The following is a 13,512-nucleotide window of genomic DNA, read 5'->3' on the forward strand; positions in this document are numbered from 1 at the left end:
ATTTTCCTCCCCCTCCCCCCTCATTTTCCTCCCCCCTCCCCCCTCATTTTCCTCCCCCCTCATTTTCCTCCCCCCTCATTTTCCTCCCCCCCTCCCATCATTCCAACCTCCCTCCCCTCACCCTCCACCCCTCCCCATCAGCTTCTCTGCTCCTCCTCCCCCACCAGTCCCTCCTGGTCCACATCAGCCCCCGCGAGCCCTCATCCCCATTGCCCGCCCCCCGTGCTGTTTTACCTGCCCTGTGTGTGTTACTTTTTCCCCAGCCCGGGTAGTGGCAGTGCCGACAGCGGCTGTTGCTGGGAGTGCGGGAGGCCGGAGACGGGCTGCGAGACCCGGCAAGAATTTGCTGTTCAGCCTCGAAACTCGCAAAGCAGCAGCGGCAGCCATGACAGTCACCTTCACAGAGGAGACGGAGACTGCATCCCGCTAGGTCCTAGCGCCCGCAGAACGTGACCTGCACTTTTCGTGATACAGGTGGAGCAGCATGTCGGAATGATAAAACTGTCCAAAATTCAAATGAAACCATTACTGCACAATCACACATAATTTTATTCATTCACGGCATATGAGCACAGCTGGCAAGCCCAAATATTGATGTATTTCCAAATTAGTATGGTGTGTGACTTGGAAGGGGCATTGGTACTGCTTCCCTGTCCTTATTCTTTCAGGTGGTAGAGGTCACAGGTTTGAAATATGCTGTCAAAGGAGCTTTGGTGCATTGCTGCAATGCATCTTGTAGCTGGTACAAAATTCTGCCATTGTGTGTTAGTGGTGGAGTATCCATACACAGAAACATATAGTTCCTAGGTCATATTAGAATAACATGAAGCTTACAAGTGTTGTTGGAGCTGCATTCATCCAGTTCAGTATTTGATCTCATTCCTGACTTGTGCCCTGTAGATGGTTGACAGGTTTTGGGCAATAAAAAGGGAGTAACTTGCTGTAGAATACCCAGCCTCTGGCTAGTTCTTGTAGCCACACTAAGTGGTTGATCCAATTATATTTCTGGTCATTTGTGCATCTCAGAATTTGATTTGTATTATTGTCACATGTACAGTGAATATACAATATACAATGAAAAGTATTGTATCTTGCACGCTATACAGACAAAGCAAAGGAAAGAGTGCAGTTTGCAGTTTTACAGTCATAGAAAACAGTTAGAATAATGATTTAGAAGTATCGAACGAGAATAAAAGAATTAGAAGGTATGCTGGGCACAGCTTGCAAGAAGTCGCCACGCTCTGGCGCCATCTTGGATCAAGATGGAGGTTGATGATGGGCATTTAATAGTAATGCCATTCAATCTCAAAGAGAGTGGTTATATTATTTTTTTTGTTAGAGATAGTTATTGCCTGCCAGTTGTGTGGCATGACCCCTTACTATTCATCAGTCCAAGCTGAATGTAATCTAAGTTTCACTAAATAGGCTAACACGGTGGCACAGTGGTTAGGACTGCTGCTTCACAGCTCCAGGGACCTGGGTTCGATTCCCGGCTTGGGTCACTGTCTGTGTGGAGTTTGCACATTCTCCTCGTGTCTGCGTGGGTTTCCTCTGGGTGTTCCGGTTTCCTCCCACAGTCTAAAGATGTGCTGGTTAGGTTGATTGGCCATGCTAAAAATTGCCCCTTAGTGTCCTGAGATGCGTAGGTTAGAGGGATTAGTAGGTAAATATGTAGGGATATGGGGGTAGGGCCTGGGTGGGATTGTGGTTGGTGCAGACTCGATGGGCCGAATGGGCTCTTTCTGTACTGTAGGGTTTCTATGAAAGGTGGGGAACTGTTTTATGAAGTTATAAATGCTATTGAATATTGTGAAACCATCAACAGACATCACTACTTCTAACATTATGATGAAAGGAAGGTCATTGCTGAAGCAACCAAACATGGTTGAGCTGAGAACACCACTCTGAAGAACTTCTGGAACTGAGATAATTGGCCTTCAAGACCCTAAAATCATCTTCTGTTTTGTCAGGTATGACTCCAACCAATGGAGTTTTCCTCAGATTCCCATTGACTTCAATACTAAGGCTTCTTGATGCTACGCTCAGTCAAATGCTACCTTCAAATCAAGGGCAATCACAAAACATCTCATCTCTTTCATAAGTTAAAGGTATTCAATGGGGAACTGGCAGAACTTCAGTGGCCTTTGGTCCAGGGAAGGAGGACATCTTGGGCTGGATATCTGTGTGAGCTTTGGAACCTAGCCATCATCACCAACTGGGGTTTGGAGCCCGAACTTGCCAGCAGTGAGACCAATGGTGCAACCTTCCAGGAATTAATCTCCAACTCTGCACTCACCACCCTATTGAGGAATCTTCACTGTTGACAATATACAACATACTCTTTGGACGGTGCAAATTTCTGCATTTACCTTTTAGCCTTAAAGTGAGACAGCATGTGTTTTTTTCAATTTTTTCAATTTTGCTTCAGCAAAAAGTAGATGAGATGCTCCAAGGATTTAAAGGAGCAGTCGACAACATAGCTGGTGGATCTATGTGTGGGAAAAATCATGACTGCCAATTACATGAAGCCATGGCGAGAACCAGGAAAACCAGGACTAAGCTGCATGCAGACAAATGCATTGTAAAGGTGACAGAATGCCAGTTCTTCAGAATGGTGTATGCACTTGACAGAGTCAAGCCAAGGCCTGAATAAGTCACAACATCTCTGAATGGAAGGTCCAAGAGACAATAAAGATCTAAGAAGTTTCTTTGGTCTGAACCAGTATATGAGCACTTTCACACTTCACATGTCAAAACGCACAGCAAACTATGAAAGCTGATGAGAGAAGATGTTGAGTACCTGTGGTCAGAGTCACATCAGAGGAGTTTCAACAAGCTCAATGAAGTACTGAAGGAATCAAGTCTGTCATACTTCAACAGAAAGAAACCTGTCATGCTGAAAGTAGATGCTTCTGCAAAAGGACTGGAAGCAGCCCTAATACCAGAGGGAAAACCAATAGTATTAATATCCAAATGAATGAGTCCAGATATTTCAACACAAAAGACATAGACATGAAAGAAATTCTGCATATATCATTATGGGAGAAAGTTCAGAGTGGAAAGCAATCATTGGAGCAAATCTACAAGAAAACTCTTGTCAAGCTCCAGCTTCCACACTAAACACGTTTAAGAAGCCATCCCCTACGGACAAGCCCTCCGTATACACAGGATCTGCTCAGATGGGGAGGATCGCAACAGGCACCTCCAGATGCTGAAAGATGCCCTCATAAGAACAGGATATGGCGCTCGACTCATCGATCAACAGTTCCGACGCCGCACAGCGAAAAACCGCACCGACCTCCTCAGAAGACAAACACAGGACACGGCGGACAGAGTACCCTTCGTCGTCCAGTACTTCCCTGGAGCGGAGAAGCTACGACATCTCCGGAGCCTTCAACATGTCATCGATGAAGACGAACATCTCACCAAGGCCATCCCCACACCTCCACTATTTGCCTTCAAACAACTGCGCAACCTCAAACAGACCATTGTCCGCAGCAAACTACCCAGCCTTCAGGAGAACAGTGACCATGATACCACACAACCCTGCCACAGTAACCTCTGCAAGACGTGCCGGATCATTGACATGGATGCCATCATCTCATGTGAGAACACCATCCACCAGGTACACGGTACATACTCTTGTGACTCGGCCAACATTGTCTACGCTGCAGGAAAGGATGTCCCGAGGCATGGTACGTTGGCGATCCCATGCAGACGCTACGACAACAGATGAATGGACACCGCTCAACAATCACCAGGCAGGAGTGTTCCCTTCCTGTCGGGGAACACTTCAGCTGTCAAGGGCATTCAGCCTCTGATCTTTGGATAAGTGTTCTCCAAGGCGGCCTTCACGACACACAACGCAGAATCGCTGAGCAGAAACTGATAGCCAAGTTCCGCACACATGAGGACGGCCTCAACCGGGATCTTGGGTTCATGTCACACTACCTGTAACCCCCACGATTTGCCTGGCTGGAGACTTGTGCTTAACCCTCTCTCCACTCACATTGTCTGCATCTATAAAGACTTGATTACTTGTTAAGACTGGCATTCCAACCATTATCTTGTAATTGAGTTTGTGTCTATATATGTCCTGTTTGTGAACTGAACTCTTTACTCACCTGATGAAGGGGCAACGCTCCAAAAGCTAGTGCTACCAAATAAACCTGTTGGACTGTAACCTGGTGTTGTGAGACTACTTACTGTGCAAGCTCCAGGAAGACTGCAAATGTTACTCTCTGTGCTTCAGAATTACAATTTCAATCTGAAATACAAGCCAGAAAGAGAAATGATGCTAGCAGATGCCCTATCTGAGTTGTCGCTACAGGAGAAATACACAAGAAAAGATCGAGGTGTAAAAATTCATCACCTAGTCAACATAACATCATCAAAACTGGACCCAATCATGACCTGGGACACAGCAAAATAGTTGGTGAAGCTGAGACTCTAAGATCATACATCATTGGGACTGAAACCAATAAGCAAATGAGAGGGAACAGTATGGATATTTGATTTACAGCTGAGGTGAAAAAGCATAAAGATCATTAACAACCCCATTAACCAATGAGACATCATCAACAACATCACCAACAAATGGAACAACTTGAACATTACCAGCAAGTGATACAACATTAGCATCATAAAAGCACAACTCTTATAACATCAGGACCAATACACACATCACTTGTAAAGCGTGCCAACTCTCCACTTGGAGTGCTACATTTTACTTATTCATTCATTTGGGTATTACTGGCTAGGCCAGCATTTCATTGTGCTTCCCTAATTGCCCTTGAGCACCGCAGGGGCTGGGGTGTATTATAAACCCCGAAAATCACAGCATAATTTGATGTTTTAAGTTTCCTTTCGACTTTGTTTTTGGTTCGGCCTGTTCCCCCTTCCTTTTGGGGAGCTGCCCCTTTTAATTTGTCCCTAAGTTAATTTGAGTTTGTTTATTTGGTTGGGGGGGAAAAAAGAGTTCCCTAATTGCCCTTGAGAAGGTTGTGGTGAGCAGCCTGCTTGAACAACTGCAGTTCCTGAGGTGGAGGTACACCCACAGTGCTGTTAGGGAGGGAGTTCCAGCACAGTGAAGGGAATGGCAATATATTTCCAAGTCAGGAAATTGTGCGATTAGAGGGGAACATCCACGTGATGGAGATCCCATGTATCTGCCAAATCCATAAATTTTGTACTGCACCTAAGTGATATTAGGAATAATATTTTGTCAAATGAAAAGAAGCCATAAGACCCTTAACTGTTCACTAACTTATATAAGTCCATTGTTAATCTTTTTTAGTTCAGGACATAAAAGTTAATGATTGGAACAGTTACACAGATATAGAAGCATTGCTTTTAAAGAGAAATATGCTATATTGTTATATTTTTAGAAACATATAAAATAGGGGTAGGAGGCAGCAATTTGACCCTTCAAGACTGCTCCACCATTCAACATGATCATGGCTGATCCTCTTAAAGTCATTCTTCAACATTCTCCCTGGACCCTTTGACACCTTTAGAGTTTAGAAATCTATCTATTTCCTACTTTAAAATATTCAGTGATTTGGCCTCCACAGCTTTCTGTGGTACAGAATTCCATAGGTTACCAGCCTCTGACTGAAGAAATTTCTCCCCATCTCAGTCCTAAATGACCCCTCCTGTATCCTGACACTGTGGCTCCTTGTTCTGGAACTTCCTCTCTCCATTCACATTGTCTGTACCTTTAAGACTTGATTACCTGTAAAGACTCGCATTCCAACCATTATTTTGTAAATTGAGTTTGTGTCTTTATATGCCCTGTTTGTGAACAGAACTCCCACTTACCTGATGAAGGAACAGCGCTCCGAAAGCTAGTGGTTTGTGCTACCAAATAACCTGGTGTTGTGAGGCTTCTTACTGGAACTTCCAGCCAGAGGAAAGAACATCCCTGCATCCAATCTGTCCAGCCCTGTCAGAATTTTATATGTTTCAATTAGATTCCCTCTCATTCTTCTAAATTCCAGTGAATACAGGCCTAGTTGACCATATCTCACCTCAAACGACAATCCTGCCATTCCAGGAATCAGTCTGGTCAATCTTTGCTGCACTCCCTCTATGGCAAGCATATCCTTTCTTAGATAAGGAGACCAAAAGTGCACTTAATACTCCAGGGATGGTCACACCAAGACCTTGTACAACTGCAGTAAGGCATCCTTGATCCTTTACTCAAATCTTCTAGCAATGAAGGCCAACATACAATTTGCCTTCCTAACTGCTTGTTGGGCTAGCAACAAATTGTTGTATGTCCCAGGTTCCACATTCATTGTCATACTGCAACCATGTACTGAGTAACAACATATTAGTCTACCAGTCCATCAGCCATGTGGACAACTTGAAGAAATGAAGCTCCAGCAATTTGAGTCTAAAGTGCGATTATTTCTAATTTAAGGGAACCAGAAGGCAGACTATATAAATTGTAAGGTTATTTAAAGTAATAAAGTTATGTTTATTTTAGGATGATATGCATCAAAACATTTTAATTAAAAATAATTATTGCTCCGAAGAGCAAATTTTATGCTGTTATATCATGTTATCCTCACTTCTCCAAGTAAAATTGTGCGCAAGTAGTTCTGTTACACACATTATAGTTATTATAAACAGAATTTCAATGTTATCATTATTAAGAATTTGTATGTTGCAGCGGTGAAAGTGTAAAGTTCTGTCCTGAATGGTCTCTTTGATATTCAGTGGAACCATCGGCCTCCAGGACCCCGCGGAATCCAACCAGACGGAGTCCTCATTGTCAAGTGTTTGTGATTCTCCCAGCATCCCTCAAGGATGGAACATTCATTGCGCAAGCGCTAGTCCGGAATCGTCGGCAGTAAGAGTTGTTTCCGGGTTATGATGATGTCACGGCAGGAGCTGCAGGTTGTCGCGCAAGGCCCAGAGGGTTCAGCAGGAGGCTAGTGTTTAGCATGTAGATTGCTGACTGGCTCTGTGCTCAACTCTACCACATCTAATCAGTGAAAGAGAAGGAACCGAAGCCTCAAGCTGATCTCCATCTAGCATTTAAGGATAGAAGAAAACTTCAACTCTGCCCACTTGAAAGTAAGCAACTGAGAGAGAACCTTAAGTGTCATAACAAAAATAATGGATTAACCTGTGATTAAGACAAGGGGGACACAAGTTCACAGTAGCAAAATGTGAAATTAGGAATGAAATGAAATCAAGTGCCTGTTATCAAATCCCAACCCTGAATCTATTTCAGAGAAAGATGCAACATCTCAAAGTGAATTACTCTGAATATTGTGATTGTTTTGTAGGCTGATGCAGCCATTTTATACACAGGAGGATCCTGTTCATCTGTTTTGCAAAGTGGTGTTGAGATATTCAACTGACAATGTGCTAACCCTTCAGAAGTGTTTGAGTGTCAGTCAAGATTTAAATAATAATGTGGGTATCATTGGAAGAACTAATATCTATTGCATATGTTCAGTAGTCCTGGGGACTTTAAATGGGCCACCACCTAAAAGCAACTGAATTGCTTGTTCGACCACATCAGAATAAAGTATGTTAGTGTGGGATGGGAATATAGGACATAAATTTCAAATTTTTAAATTGTGAATTCAAGTTTTTAAAATTTCCATGGTGAGCTTTGAACTTTTGGTCCCTGCAATATTCTTTAGTCCAGTAGCACAATCACTGCACTACCATACATATCATCAGTGTTTGATTTACATTTGAGACCCTACATAAAACATGGATAATCTAGTGAAAAAACTGCTTCCAATTATCCTGACTATCCTCAGATGGCATGTTTCCAATCTTGGTGTTTTACGTATTTGGTAACAGTTGACATGGTGCCACAGTGGTTAGCATTGTTGCCTCACAGCACCAGGACCCGGTTCAATTCTGACCCTGGGTAACTGTGTGGAGTTTGCACATTCTCCCTGAGTCTGTGTGGGTTTCCTCTGGGTGCTCCAGTTTCCTTCCACAGTCCAAAAATTTGCAGATTAGGTTGATTGGCCATGCTAAATTGTCCCCTAGATGTGTAGGTAAGGGAGATTAGTGGGGTAAATATATGGGATTAAGGGGATAGGGCCTGGGTGGATCAGAGAGTCAGTGCACACTCTGGCTGAATAGCCTCCTGCACTGGACGGATCCTATGATCCTATTTGGAAAGTAACAGAAAACCTATGTGCTTGAGTCTTTGAGGGTTGTTCCCATTGTTAACCAGCTCGGGACACGGTTGATTTTGATGGTGAGTGCTTCTTTGGGGAATCCTATCTTATGCCCTGTTAAATCTCTCACTCTCGCAAGAGTTCCGAGCGCAGACTTCCTTTAAATGTTTAGTTTTATTTTATTGATCTTTCACTTAAAGAAAGACAACACAGTTTCATATATCTAACAGAAAAACATAGAAACATAGAAAAACTACAGCACAGAACAGGCTCTTCAGCCCCACAAGTTGTGCCGAACATATCCCTACCTTTTAGGCCTACCTATAGCCCTCCATAGAAACATAGAAAAACTACTATTTAAATTGGTTAATTAAAGTATTGTACTTATTGCAACTCTCAGTGCTAACAATTCCCTGCTTTTTGGATTCATTTGGGAAGGGAGGTGAATGGTGGTTGACATTCAGACGATTACCTGAAATGTGCTTTGAATATCAGTTGATTTTGACCTTAATGTTTTTTGATTTCTATATTTTTTTTAAAAATCAGATGTATGGGTCTGCATTTTGCATTGAAAATAATGGTGAGCTCACTGCTGTTATGGCATAAAACATCAGATTCCAGAGTGTTTGTTAATAATGCAACTGGAAGTTGCAGTCTGAGTTGCCCAGCTCATTCACAGACTGTTCTTATATGAGGATGTCACTGACTGATTTCAATGCCAAATCTATGTAAGGGAATGAATTTGCTGACTAATCACCTATTAAGCAGGCTGAATAAAGTTAACACATGAGCATTAAAGTATAACTGAATCGTTAATGGCGTGGTTTGTCGCAGTTACTGCCAAACTGTCAGTGGTAGAGGAGGAAGGGTGCTCACTGTTCACTGCATGGGCAACTGCTCAAGGACTTTGTGGACTTTTGAACATAGACAAACCATCATGGAGGGGGGTGCAGAAATTAATAAAGCAAAAATGCAAGTTTATGTTAGATACCAAAAGCTCAATATTGCAGAAAGGCTAGAGCCTTTAGTAGGCACAGAGTTGATGTTAAAAAGGAAATTGGTCAAGCCCAATGGCTGACAAATTTAGACTGTGGCATATGTTCCATCAACAGGCCAAACAATTTCTCAGCATCTATCTTGTCAAACCCTTAAGAATTATATATGCTTCAATTAGTCTATTTCATTCTTCTAAACTCCAAGAAACAAAGGACAATCTCCTCATCCTAATTACCAGTCCAGTGAACTTTTGTTATACTCCCCAAGTATATTTTCTCTTTGGTACGGAAATCAAAATTGCACATGCTACCTCAGTGTACTTTAATGAATAGCTTGTATCGATTTTCACAAAAAACTGTGCATTGCTGACATTGTTGAAGAGGAGTGTGATGGGATAAGAGTATTAAAAGGTTTAGCATTTTTGAAAGTAGATAACTTGTCAGGCCTGATTTGAAAAGTATTCCAGGCTAAGATAAACAAAGGAGTAAATAGCAAGCTCTGCCAGTAACTTTACAATCCCCTCTGACTGTAGGCATGGTTTTGGAAGATTGTTTAAAAAGGGAGGAAGGACTGGGGTGGACAAGTTGAGAGGTCACTCGACACCAAGTTATAATCCAACAGGTTTATTTGATATCACAAGCCTTTGGGGCGCTGCTCCTTTGATAGGCCTTCAGGTGGTGAAGGCAAAATCCTTCCTGCGTTTAAAGAAAAAACTTAGTTACGCTCTTGAAGTGCCATAAACCTTTGGGCGACAGACTGAGGTGGAAAATGGGATTAGGTTGAATAGCTCTTCCTTAAATTTGAGATTTATCTAGTATTAGTGTCAAAAGTAGGCTTACATTAACACTGCAATGAAGTTACTGTGAAAATCCCCTAGTCGCCACACTCTGGCACCTGTTCGGGTACACTGAGGGAGAACTTAACATGGCCAATGCACCTAACCAGCATGTCTTCCGAAATGTGGGAGAAAACTGGAGCACCCGGAGGAAACCCACGCAGACACACGGCGAGTGTGCAGACTCCGCACAGTGACCGAAGCCAGGAATCGAACCCGGGTCCCTGGCGCTGTGACCACTGTGCCACCTCTATGTAGCTGTCACAGACATGATGGGCCAAGTGTTCTCCTTTGCTGTAAATTTTCCATGTTTTTAGAAAGTGTAGCTGATTATTCCATCTTTGACCCTCTCGAAATATGGAGGCCAATTTAAGGACCACTGCTACTGCAAAGTGAATTCAGCAGATGGGCATCAAAGCTGATACGTTCTTTGTCAGTGCTGCTCAGTTCTATGCTGATCTATAGGAAGAGCATATTTATTTTGCATCTGTTTATTATTGTTAATGATGCTTTAATACTGTCAATTGTAATTAACCCTGGTCTAAATATGTGATGTTAATTAAATCAGATTTGGCATATGTTCTATTTGTAGTGGTTAGGTAGTTCTTTTGGGGGAAATAACTTTAGCTTCCTGATAATTAGTTAAATAACAGAACATGTATTTAGTATAAAAAAAAGCACTTCATAATTAATGACTTGCTTTGCAATCCAATGATTGCTATGTAGGCAAACTTAAAACCACTAGTCCAACTGATCAATTAGATGCTTTAACTTTTCATAATTTATTATCTATTCATTTCATAGAGAACTTGCATTTCATGGAGAGAAATTTATTTCTCACAATATGCCACAGTTGACTGAAAACATGTCTGTTCCATTGCAGGTGCTAACAGGATGGCCGTTTTTGTCAAGAATCTGCTCCAGGTTGTCAACAGGCCTCTGTGGCAGTTGAACAGGTGCTCACTCCTCTATTGGCCATCAATCTGTTCTATGACACAAAAGCATTTGAGTACCATGATCACGATGAGGCCCAAAATTGGGCCAGATCCTCACCAGATGATTAGATCAACTACTGTGCCTTTTCTTGAACCAAGTCAACTACAATGTGTACAGCAAATTGCAGGAATGAAAACAAAGTCTGCTCTAAAGAAACGCTGCAAAGACTGCTTCTTTGTGCGTAGACGGGGACGTTTATATGTGTATTGCAAGACCCATCCCAGGCACAAACAGAGACAGGGCTAACCTGGAGATTTGAACTTTAATTATAATAAATCACAATATGGAAATTAATGTGCACAATAGAATTTTGTATTTCTCATTAATGTTATCACCAATTTAAAAGAGAAGTTCTTCTATGGATCAGGACTCTTAGATGACAGGTTTTGGATTTAAAGAATTAATTTCTATATTTGAAAGTTGATTCTGATCTATATTAATGCACTACATAACACATTAATTATCTTTGCAGATAAAAAGAGTTTAAATGGCTACTAATGAAGCACAAATTGTATTTATATAGTGCTTTTAATATAGCAAAACATCCCAAGGTATGTAACAACAATCTTATCAAACAAAATGATACAGAAGCCACAGAAAGATATTGAGAGAGATAACCAAAACCTTATTCAGATTTAGGTTGTCGGGTGAATCCTGAAAGTAAGACAGCAAGGTACGTTAAAGCTAATACTAGTTTGAGTGAGTGGGTAAAAATCTGGCAGATGGGGTATAGTGTGAGAAATGTGAAGTTGTTCACTTTGGCAGGAACAATAAAGATGTATTACTTAAATGGAGAATGACTGTAGAATGCCAAGTTCAGAGGGATCTGGATGCCCTAGTGCATGAGTCACAAAAAGTATATGTGTGCATAAAGTAGGTCAGGCTAATAGAATGCTACCCTTTATTACAAGAGGAATTGAACATAAAAATAAGGATGTTATGCTTCAGTTGTACAGGGCATCGGTGAGACATCTCGCATACCATGTGCAGTTTTGGTCTCATTTAAGGAACGATGTAAATGTGTTGGAGGTGGTTCAGAGCAGGTTTACTAGCTTGATATGTGGAATGAGCAGGTTATTTTATTAAGAAAGGTTAGACAAACTATTTAAAACAGTGACGGGATGACTTGATCCTGAACTGTCATGAAAGATGTTTCCTTTTGTGGGTACGAGTCCAGAACTAAGGGGCACTATTTTAAAATTAGGGGGTCACCCTTTTAGGACAGGGATGAGGAAATTTATTGAGTTATGACTTTGGAACTCTGTGTCTCAGCAGGCAATAGAGGCGGTTTCATCAAATATTTTTAAGGCGGAGGTGGATAGATTCTTGTTAGGCAAGGCAATCAAAGGTCATCAGGGCAAGATGGAAATGTGGAATTTGAAACACAAACAATCAGCCATGATCTTGCTGAATGGCAGAGCAGGCTTGAGGGGATAAATGGCTTACTTCTGTTCCTATTTTGGATGTAGAGAGATTTAAGGAGGCTTATCAAGAGCTTAAAGCCTAGGCAGCTGCAAGCCCAGTCACTGTTGATGGAGTGATTAAGTTAAGAATGCGCAAGAGACCAGTATTGGAGTGCAGCAATCTCAAAGGTTTGTTTGGCTGGGTGTGGTTGCAGAGATAGGAATGGATGTGGCTGTGAAAGTACTTGAAAACATGTATGAGGATTTTAAAATTGAGGTGCATCAGACCATGAGCTAGATCAGCAAGGGATGACGAATGAACAAGACTTGGTGTGAGTTGAGATACAAGGAACAGAAAATTGGATGAGAAGAGTTTATGTGGGATAAAAGATAGGAGACTGATCTGGAGAGTGTGGCAATAGTGAAGTCTAGAGATAACAGGCATAAATGAGGGTTTCAGCAGGAAATGGGCTGAGGCTGGGACGATGTTACAAAGGTGGAAGAGGGCAGTCTTGGTAATGGAATGGATATGTGCTGGAGCTCATTGATGTCAAACACACCAAGATTCTGAAGGGTCTGCTTTGAGCGGTTGGCAGCGATGGAAATAATGGTCAGGGAACCGGGTTTGTAGTAGGACCAAAAACAATGGCTTCAATCTTCCTAATAGATAGTTGAAGGAAGTTTCTGCTTGTCAGATGTTGGATAGGCAGTGTGAGCAAACAGACAGTCAAGAGCGGTTATGGTGAGGTAAAGCTGCTCATATCGGCAAAGATCCTATGGCCTTCAGAGCAAGAAAAGAATCATGGGTCTCGTATTGAATCTAACCACATTTGGCCAATTCTATGGCCTCGTCATCAATGTAGGAGACACTTGGCAAGGAGACTTTTTCTTTATTTGAAAATTCTACCTGGAACTTCCAACCTTGGATCTAACATTCTTATGTAACTCCAGTCTGCAGTTAATTTTCATTCTATAGAAATTACATTTTTTTACCAATTATTTCATGGGGTATGGATGTCACTGGCAAGGCCAGCATTTGTTGTCCATTGCTAATTACCCTAAAGTATTGGTTTGCAGAGTCAGAGGGCAGTTAAGAGTCAACTATATTGTGGTGGGTCTGGGGTCA

General features: G+C 41.9%; 1 protein-coding gene across 1 annotated transcript in view; it reads right to left on the minus strand.

The window, feature by feature from the left end:
• The window catches only part of ndufs6 (NADH:ubiquinone oxidoreductase subunit S6), a 23,895-nt gene extending 23,473 nt beyond the window's left edge, over positions 1–422 (minus strand). Inside the window, exon 1 of the mRNA XM_078240411.1 lies at positions 235–422. Within this exon, the coding sequence (XP_078096537.1) occupies positions 235–387 (153 nt within the window). The 5' untranslated portion in view covers positions 388–422. The remainder of the gene's footprint in view (positions 1–234) is intronic.
• Between the last annotated feature and the right edge of the window lie 13,090 nt (positions 423–13,512).

The sequence above is a fragment of the Mustelus asterias genome, chromosome 2, assembly GCF_964213995.1.
Source record: "Mustelus asterias chromosome 2, sMusAst1.hap1.1, whole genome shotgun sequence".
NCBI classification, from domain to species: Eukaryota; Metazoa; Chordata; class Chondrichthyes; order Carcharhiniformes; family Triakidae; genus Mustelus; species Mustelus asterias.